Genomic DNA, 25164 nt, shown 5'->3' with positions numbered 1-25164 from the left:
CACCATAAGCGAGCTGATGTTTTTAACTGAAGCCAAAGTCTTTTCAGCATCCTTATGTTTCTGGCTACGTACATGTTGGTTGATGTCGCTTCTGCTTCCGTGAACAACGGAAAAATGGACATTACAATGTTGGCATACCACTGTTGTTCCATCGCTACAGAGCTTGTCCATTTTAATATATTTGAATTCTTTCTGGAGATCTTCATTAAAACTGCAGTCTCGCCTCTTTGACATTGCAATGATAGACTTAAAGGTTTCAGAAATAAGTCTTAAAACGTTAAAAAAATAAGAAATTTAAACCACCGGCATTGAATAACAAAGCTACCTGTTAAGCATACAGGAAAAACAAAACCTAATGATACAGCAGAACAGACGCCACCTCTGAGACGCGCAAGTGTTTTTTTTTTTTTTTTTTTTTTTTAAATTTTCTCTGAATAAATCACTGCAGATATCGATATTTAGTATCGAACAATGCGACTCCATGGTTATACTGGTATCCATGATATTGATATACGATTATAAGTTATGAATAATAATTTATGATTGACCAATATTAAAGTATATTTATAGTTTTTATTAAAAACGGGACAAAATTGACATTTTTATTAAAACGACGGGACGACAGGGATGAAGAAAACGATACTGTCCTCTTCAAAGCGGTACGTATGGTCAACCTAATCATATGACATCACTGGCCCTATCTATCCGACAAAGTTTTGAAGCCAATAAGAATTCAGAAAAGCGTTAATATGGCCATAGATGTAGACCTAAAAGTTTTATTTTAACGAGAGTGTGTATGATACTTCTAAGAGAGAAAAGACATTGATTTTTTTTCCATAAAATCGATTCCAGATAAGCGAAAATGTAATGACAGATGGTATTATTGATAAAAAAAAATAATAAATTGTCTTGTATCACTTATAAAATGCAAGAATTTTACTTCGCAGACTGATAAACACAGTTAACATATTTACTTCAGCACTACTCGTTAATTCAATCCATTAACGAGTGAGATATTTGCCTGAGTGGTCAGCCAGCTCCAAACTTTTGAATCACTATAGCAATCACCGGTGTAGATGATATTGTTATCAGGAATACGTGACTAAAGTGCAGAGCATTGATGAATGACGAATCACATTACAATGCACTTTTAAAATTGTATGAGCGCGTGTGCATGTAGCGGAGATGCTTGGTGAATGCTGTATGCCCAACAGTATCGTTCCGATTTGTTAAGTTGTTGCCAGAGATGTCAGAGTCTGCAGATGTTTTGAATCCTAGTATGGAGTCGGATTGTTAGGAACGAAGCTCACTACGGTGTGAGAAAAATTGCAACGAAAAGAGTTTTTCAAACAAGAAAAAAAAAATCATTACAGGAGCCCGTGTAATTCAGTCAGTAACGACGAAGTCCTTTAGTCTGAAAGAACCTGGGTTCGGACGCGAAAAACTTTTATAAAGTCTTGTCAACTGCAGGTGAGTAAGCCAGTCTCATGCGGAGGTTGTTACTCCCAGAAATGCGAAGTTCCTGGTTTTTCCTTTTCAGTCATTCAAATATATTTAAAGATATATTTGGGTGGGTTACAGTTAAGTTCAGTTTAAACTATATATCATGCACGAATTGGCTCATTTAGTTTGGCATGAAGAATTACTTTTGAATTAATCGATGAGAAACGACTCGATTCTAACATGGAGTGAGAAAAAAAATTCTTAGAAGCAAATGTTGTTCAAGCAAGCACGCTCTGCTTTAGCCAAGTACATGACTCGCGTTGTTACTCAACTCTGACAGAAGCGTCCTCCCCTCCCGTTAGCAAAGACCAACGTGCATTTAGTCGTGTCTTGTGACCATTAGTAAATATGTTTTGAATATTTTATTTGTACGTGCTGAAGCGTCTTGATTAATGTAGACTACATCGTAAACGGGAACGCATTTAGGAGATTTTCAAGTACAAAACTACAATTACGCAAAACTTGACGATCCATCAGGTTTGTCTTTAGATAAAAATGATAGTAAAAAAAACAACAGACAGATATAAAAAGGAACATCCGTCCATAATAAGGGTATTAGAATTCACTTCAGAGATCCTCATCTGTGAAGAACGGATAATGAAGTCGAACCTTTAAATCTTTCATTGCTCTTTGATGAAAACAATTAAAGCAACTTTACTTCATTTACTGTCCGTCTAATATAAAGAACACTGCTAAAATTCTTCTTCTTCTCTCTTTCATCTGTGTGATGATGATGAATGGATGATGAGGAATGATAGAGAGGTAGTTACTCCAAGAAATGCAGGGATTGCAAGCGAACCTGTCAGATAATACATAAAACTGACAGACAAAATAGAGTATGTATGTATATTAGATAGTCTTAACCGCCTTACCATAGCATTCATCCTCCTCCTCATCATCATCCATGGATGATGATGAGGCCGAATGAACTCTTTCCACTTCTGTCTGTCCCTGAAGAGTCTGAACAATACTGTCCAGTTTGGTGTCGCTTGTTATGATTTGGTTTTCAGGTCCTCTTTTATTTTGTCTATCCATCTAATTCTGGACCGTCCTTTGGACCTTTTACCTTCCATCGTTGTATTCAGGACTTTAGTTGGTAATCTTTCTGTTCCCATTCTGGTCACATGGCCAAACCATCGCAGTCTTCTTTCTTGGATTTTGTCTATTATTGTTATTTCTTGTTTTAGTCGTTTCCTTATGTCTTCGTTTCTTAGTCGATCAAGAAGAGATACTCCAAGTAATCTTCTTAGAGATCCCATCTCAGTAACTGATATTTTTTTCTCTTCAGCCTTTTTGAGATTCCAGCATTCACTTCCATAGAGGAGTATTGGGAGGACCATTGTTTCATAGATTCTTACTTTTGTTACTTGTTTGATGTCTGTTGATTTCCATATTTTATTAAGTGGTCAAAATGTTTGGGATGCTTGACTTATTCGTCTGTTTATATCTTTTATAATTTTACCATTGTACTCAATAACTCCTCCAAGGTAGGTGAAGTTTTCTACCTGCTCTAGATTCTTACTATCAATTTCAATTTTCAGATTGGTGCTTCTTTTTCCTATTTGCATAATTTATATTTACGTTTAATCCAAATTTTATACATTCTTTCTTTATTTTATCAGAAATTCGTTGTAGATCTTCTTCCATGCTTGCAAGTAATGCAATGTTGTCTGCAAATTTTAAATTTGTTATATTTTTTTCATACATTTTGATTCCGGAGTCTGAAATTATTACAAAGCTATTTTGGGGGGGAAATAAAAAATATAATCTGGTTTAGGACAATTTTCATATAGGGTTTTTAACTGAATGTGTTAATCGATCTCATATGGTTGGATTTTTTCCCTCCCAGTAACTCGGATTTCTCCTCCCACAAATCAAAAAATACCCGCAAGGTGAAAAATACATTTGCGAAGTACAGAATGTATCGTGCAGTGGCCCCACAAGGTATTATTCTGAGACTCCATGGAGGTGATGATGACAAAGGCAATTATAAAACTTCCTGATATCGTAAACGGGATTCGAACCTAGATATTTTCAAACAAAGGGCTCTTTAATACCAACTAAGCTACGGAGGTTCCTGTATGGAGTCCCATTGTTTTTTTTTAACACAGTTTATTATCTTTCAAGAATTTACATGAGTGTAGGGTACATTTTGTTATATGTTATTAAAATTATTGATTAAGAAAACAGAATACTATAATTAATGTTAAAATTAATAGTAATCCTAACAAAAACAATTTACAGTTACAGTTTTACATTACATTTTAATTTTACAATTCATTTTTATTCACTTTAACAATTTCCTTTTATTAACGTGGAATAGATAATGCTAAATGCATTCATTTCATTTTTCACAATAATAATTTTTAAAAAAATGTTAGTCAGTGACGTCAGGAACCTTCGTCTAGTCTCTTTTGACGAAAGATGAGTTAGCCGATCTCATACGAAGGTAGGGTTTTTCGTCCCTTACAACAGGCCAACCATCCCCCCCTGAACATCATAGGATACACCGGGAGGCATAGGGCTAACCACCTTATCCTCGGGCCGGGTACGGTTTGGAAGGGCTTAGGACAGCTCCGTAACAGGCCACTAGGCCTAATACGAAAAAGGAAGAAGAATTTTAAAAAAAAGAGACTGAACAATTTTACAACTTTACAATTCTGTACTAACCACGTGTACATTTCCGCGCATCATTTTACTTTCACTTATCATTACCTCTCAGAGAGTGATATCTGTTTTATAATATTTAGGAAACAGTGCTATAATTTCTTACATTACACTTTTCACTCTTAATATCTTTATAATTGCATAATGTGGAATTCAAATAACAGAATAATAACGATCACAGCAGTCGCCCGTAAATACAGTTACTCAAGGTAGTTAATATGATTACATGAATAAAGATTCTGTGCTTTTTTTTTAATTTGACAAAGTATTATCTTTATCATATGGCTATTTACATACAGAATGTTAATAATAATTATTATTACCAACCTTATTATTATCGGTTAAGGTATTGGGACTTGGAAGTTAATTGTAGTGATTGGCTAATGAGAATTATTTGATAAAAATAAATTTCGTGTGATGATACTGCGTTCCCCCTTCTTACGGGAGTTCACAGTACCATCTAGTCCCCCCAAATTTTATCCGGGCGCCGGAACAGGCTGACGAATCAGACCTATGGCTGGGTCAGTATTCCTGACTGTAATCCGTGTGTTCTCAGACCGGTTTGCGGGATGAAAAACCCCAGATAAACTGGCGGAAAAAACCCTGCTGCCCACGCTCAAGATCGGCTAACTTGCTATGGCTGAGGAAGATCCTTAAGCTCCTCACGTCCGTTAACGGGAATCGAACCTAGGACACTCCTTCCCCAGGAATATGGTTGCGAAGCGCAAAGCCACTAGTCCAACCGCGCGGACAATTATTTGATTAAGCCATGTTAATCCCACCTACTTCGAAGATAGGGTTAGCTTTTATGAAGAGAGTGGGATTAGCATACACTATTTATGTTTGCTATTTTTTATGGGTGGAAAGCAGTCGTTGGATGCTGATGGTTTGTGAAGTGAAAATAGGTGTACCAATACAATATATTAATTGTATTGGTACAGCTTCCACAGTTCGTGTTTTAATGTTCTGTAATTGTCTATGTGTTTTAAATTTTGTGGTAGGCTGTTGAGTAGCGTATATAATAAAAGATTTAAATTATTTTGCTAGAATCATCAAAATTATATTTCTCATTAATTTTGTTTTATTAAATATTATAGTGTTATTTGATTGCCTATTTATTTTTGAAAGTACACAGGAAGGATTTGCTAGAAATAATTTTTTTTTTTTTCAATCGGAAAATTCCTCAGATTTACTTGAAGTCTTTTAATAGTTTTAGTCACGCAAACAGGAGGAAAATACATTCAGATATACACACCATACGTAAAATTAATTTTTCAATGCTAATAAAGAAGACGTAGGCACAAATGAATCAACAGATATCGAACATATTTATAATATTATAACAAAAAGTGCTAGCGTGTTGCTTATTTCCACTGATGTTTTTAAGTGCTCGGATTCTTTTTTTTTTTTTTTTAATTTTTTCCCCTCATTTATGTTTTAAGTACGAAATGGACTTTAAGCTTACGAGGTTAGTAAGAAAAAAATACACGAATTATAAAAGAAATATTATAATACAAGTATTATAAAAGAAATGAAAAATCACAACATGAAATACTGAAATATAAGTGATATAACAGTTCAGTATTAGCTACATTATATATTCCAGAAGCTATGCTATAATTTAGGGATTTGAATTGCCTTGACTACAATAATTTAATCTGAAAACGGAACTTTATACATCACGACAGCCAGGGACTTGTACGCTATCTTCAATCTTATCTAAGTGCGAATATTAACCTTAGTTAATATTTCCATTGTTTATATACGCTATCCGCTTATCCCATTTAAAGATAGCAAATTAAATATTGAAATAGTTAATAGAATTATTAAGGCTGGTATGGTATGGAGTCTACTGAATAAACTGATATGGAATAAGAGAGAAATTAATCAAAATACTAAATTAGCAGCATAGTGTTAAAACCAATTTCACCTGATCAGAAAACTGGCTGGAAAATAAAACAGTTGATCGAAGAGACCTAAAGACCACAGACTTATGATAATTGGGAATGGGGGGGACGTCCCTTATCGTCGCCCGATGCTCCAATTCATCCTACAGATGTTCAGTAGGGTTGAGATCAGGGCTCTGTGGAAGCCAGTCAAATGTGGTGACGTTCGTGTCCACAAACCACGCAGTTACAGCAGCCTTATGACACGGGTATGGCTTGCTAAAAGAGACAATGGTTTCAGCTCCGTAGAAACGCCAAAGTAGGAAACATTGCACTGTCCAGAATATTCAGATACCTCTCGGAGGTCAATATTCGCGGCACTACAAAACAAAGGTCCGAACCCAAATCAAGAAAAACAGGACCATACTATCACACTGCCACTTACGAATTTCATAGTTGGAGTTACACAGTCTGGTAAGAAACTTTCACCCGGCATCCACACCCACACCCGTCCATCTGCTCGGTAGCGAGTGCAGTGATTGGTCCTCCATAAGACAGCTTTCCATGCTTCCACGTTCCACTGCACACGCTCTTTGCACCGCTGAAAACGACGCTACATGTTGGTTCAGGTAATGTGGGACTTGCGTACTGCAGTCCAACCATGGAAACCCATGTTGTGAGCCCGGTTCTGAATGTTTTTGTGCAGATTCGTGTACCAGTCCATGCTCCGAACTCCGCGTTCAAGGTCGGCCGACGAATGTCTGTTTTTACATATTATCCTTCGTAGCACTCTGGTACTAAAAGGTCATAAAAATAGTCATAAAAGAAAAGCCATATATATATATATATACACACACACACACACGCACACAGTGTGTCTTTTAAGTATATATATATATACTGTCTGCCCACAGTTGAGAGAACTGTAGCTGGCAGAGTGCCAAGAAGAGTCAATTCATGTTAAAGGGGAGAAAGGGATGTACCAATTCGTCACCAACGCGAGAAATCACGTGCTTTATACGTAAAATTTTCTGACTGTACAAGCAAAATAATTCCCACTTTAAAAACCACAATGATCATAAAAGAGAAGTTAATTTTCTGACGTATAATAATAAACACCCACGAAACAGATTGATTAGCCTATTATCGGAATGGATTCGCCTTCTGTCATGCGCACAAGTCTCGAGGATTCTGTCATCTGTGGTCGAACAGTGAACAGTATATATCTACCCTATATATATAAAATGATAAGCCTTTTTATGTCACGTTTTTTGAAACGTATTGAAACTCAGTGGCTATCCTGAGTGTCGAGTCTTCAAAATTCGATCATCAGAATTCAAGGAGAACCGGCCTACCAGTCCAGAACAAGGGGGGGCGCATGCGCCAGGGGGAAGTAGCTCCCCTAGTGTATATATATTCTCTCGCAACCTCCACAAAATAAAAAAAATTGTTCATCCATTAATATTAATTCTGTCTATTGCATCTTTATTATATTCATATGCTAATACTTAAAACGCCCTTGAAAATATTGATGGAGAACCGTTAGCATCAATTATTTTTATATGAAGAGAACTGAATTTTAGAAAGATTTCATGATGGATTTACTAAAACATTTAAGTGGAAAAAAAACGTATCGTTAGCATTTCTAATCAACCTAAAGCAAACAGAAACTCGTCCGTGCAGAGAGAGAGAGAGAGAGAGAGAGAGAGAGAGAAGGAAAATGTAAATTCGAGTGAACCTTCACAAAAATCAATGTGCTGCTTGGTATAAATTATGTCGTGTATCCAAGTCCCATGTTCTTTTTGCATACAGAACTGCGCTACATACATTTAGAATCCTGCGTTACAAAACTGCTTCAATTATGTCATATGGACATAATTTGCCCTTTGATATGAGGATTGAAAAGAAGGGACAGAACTTTACGTATACACACGCATAGATATGAAGCGCTGTTTATGGCAAGATACTGGTATAAAGGAGTAGTAAAATAGAGACGTCAGCAGGTGCTCTTTTTGAGGTTTCTTTTAAATAACACTTTCAAGATAAACAGAAGACAAGGATGGACTTATCTATAAACATGAAGTTTTCCTTATTTTTCCTTTAAGTTACTTTTCTCAGATCATAAAACTGCCTTATATTCTTTATTGATCCGACAACTGGTGAGTTCTCTATAAATAGTCTTATTTGTCACACTTACCTTATATCAGTGCAAAAACTATATCCTCTAACGCCTTTTTTCCCAAAGAAAGTAGGCTGAACACTTTTAGCTCAAACTGTTGGAAATGGGGGATAACTAGCTCCACCCTGAGCATCATTGAAAGCTGACCTATCTGATTCATCTCGTCCAACCCTTTAGGAACGGGTAAAGTGCTCTAAGGAGGGTTTACGACGAAATTAATACAATCGGTTCGTCACTTTTCTGCTGCATCCCCTAAGAGCAATATCCAGGACTGTAAATCCGTGTATGTATTCAAGGGACCGGTTTGCCTGTACTTAGGGACGAAAAACCCGAATTTCCGGGTGAAACCCACCACCTCCGTATGAGACCGACTAACTCACCATTAGTCGAAAGAGACCAGATAAAGGTTCCTCACGTCATGGACGAGAATCGAACCCAGGTCTTTCCTACCAAAGGGTTTTGTCTATAGCGACTGAGCTACGGAGGCTCTACAGTTATCGATCGATGATAATGGCAGATTAATGTTATATGGGACCTGGCGCTAACTATTCATAGGCTCCCTGTTTAATGTTCAGTTCGTTTGTTGTTTTCTAAATTTGAGCTCCCCCTCAAGATTAAGGGTCCGTCACAATTGTACCAACTCGACAGGATTAATCTGGCACTGATGGATGATTTTAGAGACATCAGGAAGAGTGCAGCAGGCAACTGCTCCCATCTCATAATCCTAACTGGTATTGCTGTCTGCGTCAGTGTAAGTTCTGCTAATTTTTTTCTTAGATGAAAGGTTAAAAGTCTGAGTTCCTGGGAGAAGAAACCTTACTTTTCTGCACCAGAGATCGAGTAACTCAGAATCCAGCTAATGTCATTGAAAAAAAAAAAAGAAAAAGAAAAACATATGATGGTAAAATAAGTATCGCAAAAAGCCTCGCATTTCAGAGAAATCCAAACTGTTCACACTTTAATAACGAATTTTAATAACAATATTCCACGCTTTCGATAATCTTTCTTTCTTTCGTTCTTTCAGTGTGTCCAGGTATGTCGAAGTCGGACGAAGATTTTTCCTTTCCTTTTTTCATCGCAGATTTTGTGGAAGTGCTTCTCGATACCGAGCAAGTGACGCTGCTCTACTCAAACCAGTTCAGTAAGTTAACAGCTTTGAAATAATTAATTTTAACAAGAAGTACATTCATTATTTACACTTTACAAGGCGAACAGCGTGGTCGCTACAAACGTTCGACATTTATGGACATCACTCTTTCCTCTCATCCCTACTGAACACACTTCAATCTCTAATTCTTACCTGCGATTGTTTCGGAGCAGGAAATACCCTACATGGTGACAACATGGCCCAGGTTGATCTGGACTCTACCATGGTTCTAAGATCATATCCAAGCATTCGTGCTTCCCTGGCCTCCTGATTTGAGACCCATCGGACATTTGGATCATCAGAAGAACGCTGGCATCCGCTTATCGATGTCAATGACCCGTTTAGTCGCTGATCCCCGGACCATTCCTGAGTTCCACAGGATACCTTCCGTGATCTAGTCGAGTCAATACCAAGACGAGTACAAACAGTTAATTCGGCCAAAAGAGGTCCAACACGCTATTAGGTATGTAGTCAAAATATTTTAGCTCATGAGTGAAAGTTTACGAAGATCCAGCCTGCTTATACAAATTACGAAACCAACGCTTTTAATAAACTTGCATAATATTTGAAATTAATGTATAGTATTGAACAGTAACTTACAAAACAAGGTAAATATCAATAATTGAACACATGCGACATGTAGTTTATGTAAGCATGAAAGTTGTGGTGAATTCTGAGCATTTTTCTCATTAACAATAGGATACATCCTAATGGGAATCGGTTTAATTTCGTGCCATTAACTATGTTGAAATTATTCAACAAATACACGTGAATTTAAAATCCCAGACCCACAAATCCAATGTGAACAAGTCCCCCTTTCTCAAATATATTCCCAACGTGGTACTAATGTACTATAGTTTGACCAAGCAACCTCTCGTGTATGAGATTGACATTTCACATCAATTCACACAACAACATATCGAATTCATATAATGAGAATACTTAAAGAAGTATTATATATAAAATACTGTGTTGTTATTATTCTGCAACAGTACAACCGATCTAATACGGAAAGAAGCACATTAGCAAACAAAGATTTATCTGCTAATCTCTCTCAGCAGGACAAACTAATAACTGAAGCAGTAAAAAAAATATAAAAATAATATAATTTCAATAGAGACCAAAGCATAATATTAAGCAATTTTTTATTAGTTTTAGAAAAATGCTAGTATTATTCCATAAGTTGATATACGAGGGTGAACTAAAAAGTTCTCGGTCTAACAATGAAAAAACGAATTTATAATTTCATAATTTTATTTTTCAACATAACCTTCGTTAAGACTAATACATTTATTCCAGCGATGCTCCAGCGCCATTATCCCGTCCCTGTAGTAGTTCTCAGTAAGATCTGCAAATTATCCCTCTACAGCTGCAATCACCTCTTGATTCGACGAAAAACACTGACCAGCGAGGAAGAATTTTAGTTTTGGGAAGAGATGGAATTCAGAGGGAGCCAAATCTGAGGAATAGAGTGGATTTTCCAACAATTCATAGTGCAGATCCCTCAATTTTACCATTGCCTAAACACCTTTGTTGACAGATGCATTGTGCTCATGAAAGATGATATTTTTCTTCTGCAAACCGGATCTTTTCTCACAAATTTTTTCGTCTACTCTGGTTAAAAGATCGGAATAATATTCTCCGGTTATTGTTTTACCCTTTTCAAGATAACTGATAAATAAAATGCTTTAGCATCCCAAAACACAGACGCCATGACCTTTCCTGCTGTTGGAACCGACTTTGTCTTCTTTGGCGCTGAACAACCGGCTTCTGTCCACTGTTTTCACTGCTGTTTGTATTCTGGTGAATCCAAGTCTCATCCATAGTAATAAATCGAAACACAAAATCAGTTTTATTCTTGTTAAAACGCTCCAAGCACTGTTCAGAGATTTTCATGCGAGTACGTTTTTGATCTGCTGTGAGCAAGCCCGGCACCCATCTTGTGCAAAGCTTTTTCATTTGCAATTCTTCACGCAAAATGTATCCTACACGTTCTCATGAAATGCCTATAGTCTCAGCCATTTTACGCACATTGACTCGCCGGTCATCCAATACCAAATCGTGCACTTGACCAGATTCCTGATTTCTGGTGTTGTTACACTTTTTGAACGTCTTTCGCGTGGACTGTCTTCAAGGTTGGTACGGCCAAGTTTAAACTCGGCAACCCATTTCTTAATTGTCGAAAACGAAGGAGAAGAGTGCCCATAAACGTTTATGAACTTCGAATGAATTTCTTCTGGAATTAAACCTTCTTTTACAAAGAATTTTATAACCGCACGATACTCAATTTTATCCATTTCAAGGGAAACAGACAATACTTTTGCTTCAGACTGCTGTATAAAACAAACTACTTGATAGAATGACTTGCAATTTCAGATGGATGCTTATGACAGATGTACCAACTTGTAAAAAAAAAATAAACCTTGCCGATAGTCTTGCCATCTATGGTAAAGGCCGAGAACTTTTCAGACCACACTCGTAATGAAAAATAAAACACTAATAACTTAGGCAAATTATAATGGCAAATTAATTAGGCGTATAATGGCAAATTAATTAATGTAAAATGAAATTTTCAATGTAACGAATTCTCAGGTATATTTTCATTTTGATTTAAAAAATTTAAAAAGTGCTTTTCAGCATACAAAAACTTTCTAAAAATTTTATTACATTCAAAGATTATTTGAGTTATTTTCTTTTTACAGGAAATTTATACCTACAGTGTACCTTGTACCTTTTTAATCAACGATGGATTAAAACAGTAACCCTTCCTGATTGGCTTTATAAGAACGAAAGTCCGACTAGGCATCGCGATATTGTCGAAACTATTGTCAATACCCAAATGAACGTTCATATTTTTCATATTTTATACATAACGCACAACATCCAGGAAGCTTCTGAACAAATGCAAAAGGTACATCAAACATTATCTCTAAATATATAAAAATTACTTTTTGTTTGTTATTTTTAGAAGATATAAAAATGATAACCATATAATGTCGTATAGATGAATCTTGTCTATTATCTATTGTATTTTTCATGAATTCTGCATAATTTAGTGAAGAATACTTTGAGAATAAGTGCATGAACAATGATTATACACAATCTTGCCATAAATACTGTTACAACTTCCGCGCTGCCGACATAATTGCGCGAGCTCAGTTCCGTTGGTGGCGCTGTGCGCAACCAACTTTCGCGTGTTTATCAATAAGAGAGAGGGAGCGTTGTCTAACTGTACAGGTTAACATGCAGTGGGGAGATCATGAGAAGCGTGTGACTGCAATAGCACTTCACAAGGTTGGAATGCAGCCACCAGTTATTTTCAACACGCTAAAAACACTGGAGATCAGTAGAATGTTTGTGTATCGGACTATTAACTATTATAAAGATACAGAAGACATATCTGATCGCCAAAGAACAGGTCGACCACGGTACGTTAGGACATAACAGCTTGTGAGGGCTGTGAAGGCGCGCCTCCGCTGTGATTCTGTGAAACGTAGAAAGTGATGTCGCGAGAGATGAATGTTTCGCAGAGAAAGATGTACTATAATCAACTATAATCAACCGATTCCAATTACATTAAACAAAGAACAGAGCGCGTACAATACATGCATAGAGCGTGCATGTCTTTCCAGAGCTTTTTTGGTCAGAAAATTAAACGTTTTTTTTTTAACATGAATAGAATCCATGGGGAAACCAAAAACGAAAGATGAAATCCATGCATCCACCACTATTAAATCATCTCACTTTTTCGAAAAGATGTCGAGACAACAAGATTATTCCAAAGTTTCTATTTTTAAAAGAACAATTCCATTCAAGACGATCGAAACATATTTATTTTAAAACATCTTTGGCACTTCTACGTGAACGGATACAGCATACCAGATTTCTTTTAAGCCAAATAGATTTAAACTGTTATCAGATTTATGACGATATTTCTAGTACTTTAGACCAAGATATATGGTCGCATTTGGACAGAATGGTCACTATTAGCTATGATAAAGCCTTTACAACAAGCAAACGAAACCAAATCAAAAAATTTAACGATCTTTATACAAAACGTTCTAAGTCAAAACCTTCTCTACCAGACAGCAAAGTTATTTTTAATTTATCGGATCACGTCTTAACAAAACCAGAGATTAATTTACTTAAAAAAGGTTTCAATTTTGCGATAACACCTCATAATGTCCCTAAAGTGGATGTCATTTGTAATATAAAAAAGGCAGTCTCGTCATTACCAGAGCCCATAGCTAATGATATTAGATTAAAAAGTAGTATCATCCTCTCATCTTCCAGAACTCCTAACAAAAACATCACTACTCTGGAAAAATGAACATTGTATAGTTTGAAGAAAAAGAAAGACATTATCATAATGAAGGTAGATAAGGTAAATTCACCAGTGATTACGAAGATAAGATTAACAGCTTATTGTCGGATACATCAACCTACCTTGTCCTAGTCACAGACCCAACACCAAAGAACCACAATGATACCAACGATTTAATACGTCACATGGTGAACTGGTCTATGGACTTAAAACAAAGATTGAAATCCATGCATCCACTAACACCAAGACAATATGGCGCTCCTAAGGTACATAAAAATGGAATACCACTACGCCCGATTGTGGATGGAATCAATTCGCCAACTTATCTGTTATCTAAACACCTGGCAGGCCTCCTCAAACCACACATCCATAATTCGGATACTTATATACGAAATTCGCAACATTTCGTTGAGAAACTGAACAACATCGCTATCTCCAATACGGATTTACTCGCCAACCTGGATGTTACATCTCTATTCACTAACATCCCTGTGAAGGAAGTCATCAATATTTTAGGAAGTTTGCTCCCACAAGACATTACTTCTCTGTTCCGTCATTGTTTAACATCAAACGTTTTCTTATGGAATAAAACCATATATCAGCAATTGACTGGCCTTGCAATGGGTAGCCCCTCTCTCCATCTTGTGCTGATCTCTTTATGGAGGATTTGGAAAGTAAAATCTTAACTCAAACAGACCCTAAACCCACAGTATGGTGAAGATACGTGGACGATATCTTTATCGTTTGGAACTACACAAAAAATGACCTGTTCGACTTTCTTAACAAAATCAACTCTCTACACCACACCATCAAATTCACTCTAGAACTTGAAAAAGATAAGCAATTATCATTTATGGACACTTTAATTAAGAAGCTTCCGAATGGTGGTATCAACCTCTCAGTTTACCGCAAACCTACCAATACAGAACGTTATTTACATTTCACTTCCTGCCACCACATTTCTCAAAAACTTAGTATTGTACACATGTTGAAGAACCGTGCCTCTCTCCTTACAATAGATCAACAAGACCTCCAGGAAGAACTATCCCTGATATCCACCAACCTTACCCATGAATGGATTTCCCATGGGTAAGGTTGGTGGATATCAGGTGGATATTTAGCCCATGAATGGATTTCCTCGAAGACTCGTCCACAAGATACTTTTCTCTGAACTCCGACAAAGACAACAAAATGATATACGTTATATTTCTACCATCGTCATTCCATACTTAGGGACAGTTTCCAATAACATTGCCAGACTCCTTAGACAACATAAAATAAGAGTGGCCGTTAAACCCACAGAAACGATTAGACAATTCTTAAGATCTCCAAAAGATAGCCATCCTTTCTCCAAATATGCTGGAGTTTATAACATACCCTGATCGTGCGGCTTGAATTACATCGGCCAAACTTCAAGGAGCCTTGAAATTAGGCAAAAAGAACACATAGGTGACGTCAATAATAACAGAGAAGAAAAATCGGGGTTAGCTTTCCATTTCTCAAAAACGAACCATACCATACCATAGAGTGGGATAGAAGCACAATTCCTTACATGGAGGAGGACTTCCGCTCCCGAATTTTTAAGGAAGCCACAACAGACACAACAGCTGTATACAAAACCTTAACAGGAACCAAGGACTAATCTTGCCCGTGATCTGGAAGACCCTTATCAGATCCTTCAACTCGCCAGAACTGAATTATAGTGACAACTATAGAACGTTCCTAAATAACAACAAGTGATATCATGCACACTCTATGCATGTATTGTACGCACTCTGTTCTTTGTTTAATGCTAGTGCCTTACATCAGTTATGTGCTCTGAAGATGCCAACAGCCTTGTTGGTGAAACTAGTTGGTATAACACAGTTGTTTATTATATGCACTTGATCAATATAATCCCATTAAAAGTCTTTCTAGTGGCTTACTTGCTAACAATCACGAATGGAAAGTCCGATTTACATGCTTCAACCTACATCGAGACTGAAGCGTCTTCCGTATGGTCAGTCTTCGAGAGTTTTCCTCCGTCGAACTAGCTGGGGTTCTGCCGTAGCTACCTGGATCCTAGAGAAAGGGCTGGCGGCAGAGAAACATCTGGCGTCGGGAAGAACAATTCTCCTGGACGAAGGGAAGGAGCCTTAGTGGAAGTCAAAGGTGAAGAGCCAAAAAAAGTCCTGAGCCAAGCACTGCATTCCCTTTTATTCTGTTTTCAGTCCTTTGTTCTTACTTATGAGTATCCCAGGATTAGCCAGAAGCAAGGAAAAAATGACATCATCGCTGGCCGTTTGAACTTATGATTTGGATGGAATTCAGCGGTAATCCGCATTTATGTGAGAAGAAGTGCATCAAGGCGCCGTGCTGGAACCTGCGGTAGGATTCCTAAATAACACCTTGTTTTACGGTAGACATAGACATTCCAACAGGACTCAGCCCCTGCTCACAAGGCGAGGACCACACAATGGTTGGAGGCGAATGTGCCCGAGTTGTAACAGATTACATATCTGTTACAACTCTGTTTCAAATTGTAACAGATTACATATCATCTGATTGGCCGTCTGGATGTCCCGATCTGAATCCGTTGGACTTCATAGCCTGCAAGAAATGATACCAGCCTGAAGATGGATTTGGAGCGAGGCAGTGGCAATGTTTTCATTGAATCTTATACGTGTCGCCATCAATATGTGACCTCACAGACTTCCAGCGTGCATGAATGCAAAAGGGGGGGGGGGACCTTTCGAACATGGAGTGCTGCTATATGCACGTTATACATGTGGTTTGTATGTGGTGAAAGCTACGAATGATTTATTGAGACATTCAAGGTTTATGCTCTGTTTCAAATTGTAACGGTATTTATGGCCGGACTAGGTACGCGTCATCGCAGAAGCAACAGGCGAATTAATTTTATTTTAGCAATTCCACAGGAAAAAAAAAAGGATCCCAGAAACTATAACACAGTAGAAAAAAGTAGTAATCTGGTGATGTTCGTTATGACTACCTGATGGTTATAGTCAGTGGTGAGCTATAAGGGGCTCGCGCGAGCCCTTTGTATAGATTATTTGGAATTATTGTTTCAACTCCTCTCTAACGAATGCGCCCAAGATTGAAAATAAAATAAGCGCATGCGCTATCTTTACCCTTCGCCCTTCTGGTAGCCAATCGTATGGTAAAACCAATAGCCAAATTACAAATGTTTTATAAAAGATTTTATTCTTATTACCTTTTGATAGTTAAAAAATGTTTTTCTAAGATAAATTAACGATAACAGTTGATTGAGTGCAAATATTTGATGTTTAGACCATGAAATATTTGTTTAAAAATGATAGCCTGTAGAGGTTGATTGTCCTCTCATACGTTTGATTGGAATTTGTACACAAGCCGTATTAATAAGTTTTTGTGTGAAATATGGCTTTTTTTTTTTTTTTTTTTGCTCGACGATGTGAGCCCTTTGTTAAAATTTCCATAGCTCACCACTGGTTATAGCTCTTGAGGAACTTGACGGCTTTATTAAACGGTTACAAGAATAACGCAGAAAATAACAGCACCCCTATACAGGATCCAAGGAAAGAAGGAAGAAGTCTACAGATCTCCTATACCGTATATTAGGGCGTTTCTGAACCTGTAGAGTTCGGAAGTGTAGTGTATATATTAAAGTTAGTATTATTTATTTTGCACGTAGCCTTAAACTATAGAAAATGAAATGATGAATACCTTTTTAATTATTATTTTTATCCCCCCGCTCTAAACAGATGGCTAAACTCAACTGGGGTCAAAAAGAAGTCCACTGGGTAGTACTTATTCATAATCCTACAACAAAAACTGAGGTAAAGAATTTTTTCGAACACGCAGCCTATCCTATAGCTTGTCAGATAGTTCTAGGAACGAGAGTTCTTAATGACGTAAGTGTTTAATACTTCTCCCATATATGTTCATATTTGCATATTTCATTTTTTTTTTCCTAACTCAAATCTCTTGTCATTTGTTTACGCGATCGTTCATAAACAAATAACAAAAATATAATGTAACTATTTCTAAGTATTATGATTTCTTTCTGACTCTGCCAGAGTTCATCTTCAAAACTTGTTAATTAATTTTTATTGTACGATATCTATCGATGATGTTACACTTTCGTTAGTTAACAAATCTCGACAGACAACTTTGCGAATAAAAAGACAACTGCTTTGTCTTTTGCTGTTCAATTATCTTACTGGTTTAGAATAATACGATGCTAACGTATATATCAATTGGCGCAATACAAATGTAATTTTGCAAACAGTAAAAGTTAATATATGTAGATTAAATAAATATATAATGGATTCTTTAGTGATGTTCAAATGAATGCATACAAATACATGAGCCTCCACTCATGAAAATCAATGTCTGTTTGAAACGGGTCTGCACGCTATCTTGTAGATGTTTACAACTCGTGCATTTGAGAGAGAGAGAGGGGGGGGACTTTAAGATGTGTGTTGTTCACAGAACGTTAACAGTTTGAATTTTAATATACATATATATGACATAACACGACAACACTTAAAATTAAAACTAATAGGACAACTCCCCATTCAGCGACTCCAAATTAATTATATCGCAATACTGATTAGCAGTCGAACCGACTATAGTGAAGTTCTTTTTTAATTTCTTCCCTTCCTATATTCTATAGATATTTGAGTAGCCAGTGGCGCAGCTAGGGGAGAGGGGGCAGAAGGGAAGGTCCGCCCCGGGAGACACAATTTTATTTTTATTTTATTTATGTTAACTTAGTAATGTTTATTACTTAATTAATAATTCGTTTTTAACAACTACACTTACAACTAAAATAAACATAAACATAATGTTTTAATTTATTTCCCTATACGTCGGTTTGACTTTTTGTTTGGTGTGTATTGAGAGGGGTGGCAAACTCAGGAACAGCCCAGGGCGACAAAAGCTATAGCTATGTCACTGTGAGTAGCTTCCACTAGTAATAAACTAAGATTAATTATGGATCCACAGAAATTTCAAAATTACGGAGAGTTTTAAAATTAATCATAGTTTATTTCCGGTTGTCTAATTATTGATTTTTTTTTTTTTTACTGCCACTTCAATGCTTAAGCTGGATACTTGTTTTGATTTATTTGCATTTTCAAAAACTTTTTTTTTTTTCAAAATGGCGGCTACTTGCTTTACTGGTTGCGATTGCTCTTTCCCCTCTTTTTATGTATTCTGTACTCTATCCTGCAGGCCATAAATTATTATTATTATTATTATTATTATTATTATTATTATATGGCATCTCCATGGAGTCTGAAGCCTCATCACGGGAGACTCAATCTAATTACTTTGCCTATTAATTAATAACTACATTAAATTAGATTGAAATTATATAGCTGAAATTACATCGCTGAATTATTTCGGGAATATTGAGAATAGTGAATTAGTATTGTACTTGTTGATATATAGTACCGTATAAAAGTTCATATTATAAAATAAAATAAAATAAAATAAAATAAAATAAAAACATTGATTCCGAGGATTCAGTTTTTCTTGAAGAACAAAGTAATTTTACTCGCATTTTCCTATTGCGACCTAAATCGCTTTCTCAAAATTTATGCTTCTCTCAGTTCAGTGAATGCTTTTTTTAAAGAAATAATTTGCAGAATTATTAGTGATTACCAAACTTGTGATGAAGACTAGTCCTCAGTTAACTCGGCTGAGTGCGATTCAGTCTTTAGCCTACTTACTCTTTTCACCAACAATTACAGTCTTCATGTCTTAAACAAACATTAAAAAATTGCTTTCTTCCTTCTAAATGTCCACACACACACTGTCGTTTCATAGCTCTTGGGACCTGAACCTGATATACATATATACATATAACACAGTACTGTACTTCGACACCCGTTTACTCCATAACATACGTCGTTGAAGTTATTTAGTTTTCTCTCTCTCTTTTTTTTTTTTTTTCCCTGCCGTACTGTATAATGGATTCTTTTTCAATGGGAAGACACTCTACATCACATAACTCACCAATACATACTATGGCATCACCGCCTACCGCACTAAATAACATACCAGAACAGAACACTTATAATACAAACCAATACATAATTCACGTTCCACTAAGTTTCCCTTCTTTTCTTCGTTGGCGAGTTATAAATTCGTAAGAGTACAGTATATGAATAAATGTTATAGCATAATAATATATATAACAATTTTAAATAATATTTTCATATTATGAATATTTTTTAATTTACCTGCTACTGCTGAAGGAAATCGAAATATTGATTTTTTTTTAGAAAAATCCATGTCGAAAAATAAAAGTATTGGTACTCCAACCCGGTGCAAGGTCGAATCCACTACACTGCTGGCCCAAAGAATACAATAAAACAATACAGAGCTAAAGATAATGCATTATTACACAAAACCTCCAAGGAGTCCCAGAACTCTTCGTGGGGGACCATTTCACACTACACCACACGATCCAAGTTAACAGCAAAAGCCGCAGACGATTATATGTAAAGAAAGTTGTATGTGAGAAAGAAAATGGCGTCGTATACGTCACTCAGTTTTATCGGAACTATTTTGTTCACGCGTAAAGGGTAAATGATCAAATCATTCCCTGCAAAACTCAAAAGTCTTAAAAATTATTCAGCGAAAAAATTATTCTACAAATAATTTTTAATTATTCTGATACAGCAGTTCTGCTGTATGTTCTAAGAAAATTCTAAATATTATACACTTACAGTTCTCCTGCGTGTTTACTAAAGAGACCTTTATTAAATGAAAGAATTATTCTAAATACAGTATAGTGATATACCGTTAAGTAATAATTATAATAAGACACTGCATGAATTAAATATATTTGATCAAAGATAAATCTTATTACATAAATAAACAGTCGTTGCAAGTAGACATTAACTCACGCGCTTATCCGACTTTGAGCGAAGGAAATAGTCCGCAGCAAATAATAATAATTTAATACGCTATTCAGTTTTCGACAGATTACAATCTTAAATAAAGATATAAATAGTTTAAATATCATTAATTTAAAACAAATAATAGTATCAGTATTTCGTAATATTATAATAATATGATGTTGATAAAAAAAAAAAAAAAGAAGAAGAAATACTGATATTATTATTGATTTATTCATATAATGGAAACACAGCCAAAACAAGATATTCAACCACACGATTTGACTGGTGATACAGCACAATTCAGATTTTACCCAAGAATCTAAGAGCAGTCTGTCAGCTAGCGTCATAAAACATGGACTGTTCCAAGTAATACTTTTTTTTTTTTTTTTTTTTTTTTTTTTTTTGTAGATCATATGTGATTAACTGATTGATGTTTAATGTCTTGTAAATAGTTGGATAGCTTCTCTGAAATTGCACCAAGGGCACTGATAACTATTGGGATTACTTTGGTGTGTTTAAGCCATGGCCAGCCAACTTCGATTACCAGATCTCGATATCAGTCATTTTTTCCCAGATCACTGGATACTGCGATGTCAATAATCCAAATTTGTTGATGTTCAATAATTGCAATGTAAGGTCAATTTTGTTCAAATGCCAATCGGTTTGTATTCTAAGTTCCAGAGAATTTTTGTTTTTCGTTTTCAAATACTGTCTCTATTTTATGCATACATGCCAATGATTATTTTGATCACTTGATCATGGCGGTATTTGTAATCATTTTGGGCTATCTTGCTGCAGCCATTGATCAAATGTTCTAAAGTTTCATCTTTCTGATCGCATAATCTGCAGTTATTGTTTTTACTGATGTTCAAAATTTGTGCTTTTTTGTATTAGTCTGTAACGCCTATTCTTGAGCTGCTAGAATGAATTCTTTTGTTTCTTTCTTTTTAATATATCCATATTGTAGTCATCGCCAAGTCTTGGGCATGTCAGTTTTTGATCTGGATCTTGCAAAAATTGCCCATTAATTACAGAGAACGGATAGTGCGATAAGGAAATATTAAGAATAATAGAAATTGCTAGATCAACCTTCATTAGCATGAAAAACATTTTGATCTCAAGGGAAATTCACACAAAAACAAGAATTAGGCTGTCCAAATGCTATGTATGGTCAACACTGCTATATGGAGCAGAAACCTGGAAAATATCAAAATATTGTGAAAATAAACTAAAATCCTTTGAGATGTGTATCCTCAGAAGAATTCCCATGGACTACCAAAAAAAAAAACTAATTTAGAAATATTAGAGATGATTGGAGAAGACAGGAATCTGTTGAAAACCATTAAAAAAAGGAAAACCACCTACCTTGGTCACATATCCTCCAAATCCCTACAAAAAACACTTCTAGAAGGAATGATACAAGGAAAAAGAAGAAGAGAGAGACAAAGAATGGATTGGATGGGAAATAATGGATGGAAATTGGATGGGAAGGCTGGACCTTTTGTCGTATGAAGAATGTAAAAGAGAAGCACAAAACCGCACATGGTGGAAGTCCATGGTAGTCAACCTACTGAAAGGAGATGACATCTGACGAGACAATTTTTTAAACTAATTTCTTCTTCTTCAACAGTTTTTCTCACTTACAGCAGATCCCGTCCACCTATTCTTCTTGGTAGATACGGTCAACATCACTTCATGGATGTAACTATTATTATTATTATTATTATTATAAACCTCCATGGAGTCAAAGACTCGTCGCGAGAGGTCATGATGCATAGTCATTAATTTTAGAGTTTTGCGATCCAATTTGTCCAGGTTTTCTCTTGTCCAATATCCACTATGCAAGCTGTGTATCGAATTACTGGTATAGCCTGAGAATTCATTGCTCGAATTGTGTTCAATCCACAAAATTTTGTTCTCACAATATTCCCGACTCTTTTGGTGTATTCCGCTGTTATTTGTTGTTTAACTTTCGCGTGGAGAATATCACCGGCTTCTAATATTCCTAGGTATTTATAGTGTTCAGTAGGTAAAATTGCTTTTATATATTTCTCTTGGCCAAAATTAAAATTTCTAGCGTCATTAAATTTTCTTCGTTTAATAGATAAAATTGCACATTTATGCCAACTAAATTCCATTTTGATGTCCTGACTGAAAATACGAACCGTATCCAGTAATGTGTCTCTTTGTTGTGCCGATTTTTCATGTCATATTTCATCAATATCCAACAATTCACAACGTTGAATACTAATGTTTTATTTATTAGATATCCTATTATGTCTACGGTATTCCAAGAAATGTGCCTTTCTGTTTACCAAAGTCAATAGTGAGACGATGGAGACCAAATCAAGGATTTGACCAAGCTCAACACATTTTTAATTTTGAAGGAGATTATTCCGATATGAATGGTATTACGCTGAAAGTCTCTGTTGTATCTGTGAGTATTAATTGTATATTTATTATTTTTAGGACTATCTGTACTACACTTTTCAAGATAAAAGTAATTAATTAAATGATTAAAAAAGAGATATCCGGCAGTGAAATTCATCTAATGCTTAAAGACATTAATGAAACATTCTTGTTCATGGTGAGATTGGAAATCATGGCGTGTTAGTTGGACAGCAAATATGCTAACCATTCGGCTATACAGGACATACCTATCTAGTATAGTCTGTAGGACATGGCCCCACAAGGGCAGGGCTGATAGGGCTCTAGCCTGGGGGGCCGGAATTAGGAGGAGGCTGTCTTATTGGGTTGGCTAGTTAAGTGAGACTAACAAAAGACAAAAAGAAACTTTATAAAATAAGAATAAATATGTGCTGAGAAGGATTACTAGCTTTTACAATCGTTTTCATCCCATTATCCATCTTTTCAGACTCTTCTGAACTTCCAAATCGAAAGGATTTACTTTAGTTTTCGGTTTTCGTCCGTCCGTCTCACTTTCTATGCATGCCGTCGTTTCCATGCCGACGCCGCCCCGATGTCATCAGCACACTACCCTACAGGTGCTTATGCTACGGATGCTGAGAGAATTTTATTTTATTCATAAAAGAGAAAGTTTTATTTGATGATTTTAGTTGGCTAAGTTGATCTCAAGAAACTGAAAATTTTCTACAAAATTCTTTATTTGAGAAGAATTTGTCTTATTTGAATTAAAATTTTGCTAGTTAGTAAGTAAAAGAAAATATAAAGCGTTTTTAGTTATGATTTTTTTGTATGAAACAAACTTAATTTTTTTTTCCAGATCATACAAATTTCAGGTATTAAAAATATTTAAATAAATTGCTCTCAAGCAAGCAAAGACGTTTCGGTTAAAATAAATGAAATTCCAATGTCTGATTCAAAGTACAAATATAAGTCCGGAGCTCAGAAGAGGAAACTTAAATCCGAGACAGAGAGAGAATCGAAAGCATCACGAGGTCGTTAATTCATAACCAAATTCTTAAAATCTGAAAATGAAAAAGACATAGTTCCCAGTACTGATACATAGTGAAGGTGGTGATAATGTTTGTGAGATTGAAATCCAAACAGAATATCGGTGTCAAATCGAAACTCATAAAGCAGTCGAAAGTCAAGGCGACTGTTACATGTGGAACTCTTGTAATGCAAGAAAAGGCCGCAAGTGGAAAACCTGCAGAATGACTATGGAAGAATAGGATACAATTGATGCTTCAGTTGCAGGCCCTGTTGAAAAATCTCATATAAAATATGATGACCCTAGTATTTGGTTTAGAGTAATCTCAAACAACATGCGGCAAGAGACAGTACGAACTATCAGCTTTCAAGAATTCCAAAAGATTTATAAGGAATTGCCAAGAGATCTTAATGGTATGAAATATCAAGATTTTTTGCTCTATACGAAAACGAAAGAACAAGAGAACATTTTCCAAGAGAATGGTTAACATTGTAGACAATCATTATTGTCTACAATAATATTGTAGACAATAATGTCTAGCAATTTTGTGAATCAAAAATGATTTGGATAAGCTTTTGCGTTATTATTTAAACTAATTGATCCTAAGCCCTGTAGAGCAGGGGTTCCCAACCCTATGCCCGCGGGCACCATGGCGCCCGTCCACCAATTTGTGTGTGCCCGCCGCTGTTCAACCGTGTGCCGTATAGTTTGAAATAATCACGCAACAATTCATGGCATGCTATATGACGCATGCGTTAATGACACATGACGAGTATTAAATACAATATAAAGTAGACGCGCATTCGAAGTTGTTCATTCCAGTTTAAGAACTGGAATATCATCATATTCTCCTAATTATGAAGCACTGGCCAATGAAATGCAATGCCAAAGATCACACTAACTTCCATGTGCATGTTTAAATTTTTATATAATGTAAACTTTTAAGTAATAAAACATTTGATTATAATGTAAACTTTGTATGTATTCATTTAACAAAAGAATTCAAAAAATTTTTTGCTTGAAAAAATAGATGGCGCCCGTCGCCCTATCGGTATTTTAGAATGTGCTCTAGGAAACAAAAAGGTTGGGAACCCCTGCTGTAGAGCAATGTGTTGTCCTTAACCTGCCAAAAATCCTGGTCTGGCCCGTT

At 35.9% G+C, this 25164-nt stretch overlaps 1 protein-coding gene across 1 annotated transcript in view; it reads left to right on the top strand.

Moving 5' to 3' along the window:
* The first annotated feature begins 1367 nt into the window (after nt 1–1367).
* Nucleotides 1368–25164, top strand: part of LOC150098510 (putative glutamate receptor) — a 38405-nt gene continuing 14608 nt past the window's right edge. The window contains exons 1-4 of the mRNA XM_090405248.1: nt 1368–1470; nt 9260–9376; nt 12085–12293; nt 17450–17599. Of these exons, the coding sequence (XP_090261374.1) occupies nt 9271–9376; nt 12085–12293; nt 17450–17599 (465 nt within the window). The 5' untranslated portion in view covers nt 1368–1470; nt 9260–9270. The remainder of the gene's footprint in view (nt 1471–9259; nt 9377–12084; nt 12294–17449; nt 17600–25164) is intronic.

The sequence above is a fragment of the Typopeltis vanoorti genome, chromosome 15 (genome assembly GCF_054136105.1).
Source record: "Typopeltis vanoorti isolate ZY-2024b chromosome 15, IOZ_Tvanoo_1.0, whole genome shotgun sequence".
NCBI lineage: Eukaryota > Metazoa > Arthropoda > Arachnida > Uropygi > Thelyphonidae > Typopeltis > Typopeltis vanoorti.
The sequence above is the reverse complement of the archived record's forward strand: the minus strand, read 5'-3'. Positions and strand labels throughout refer to the sequence as shown.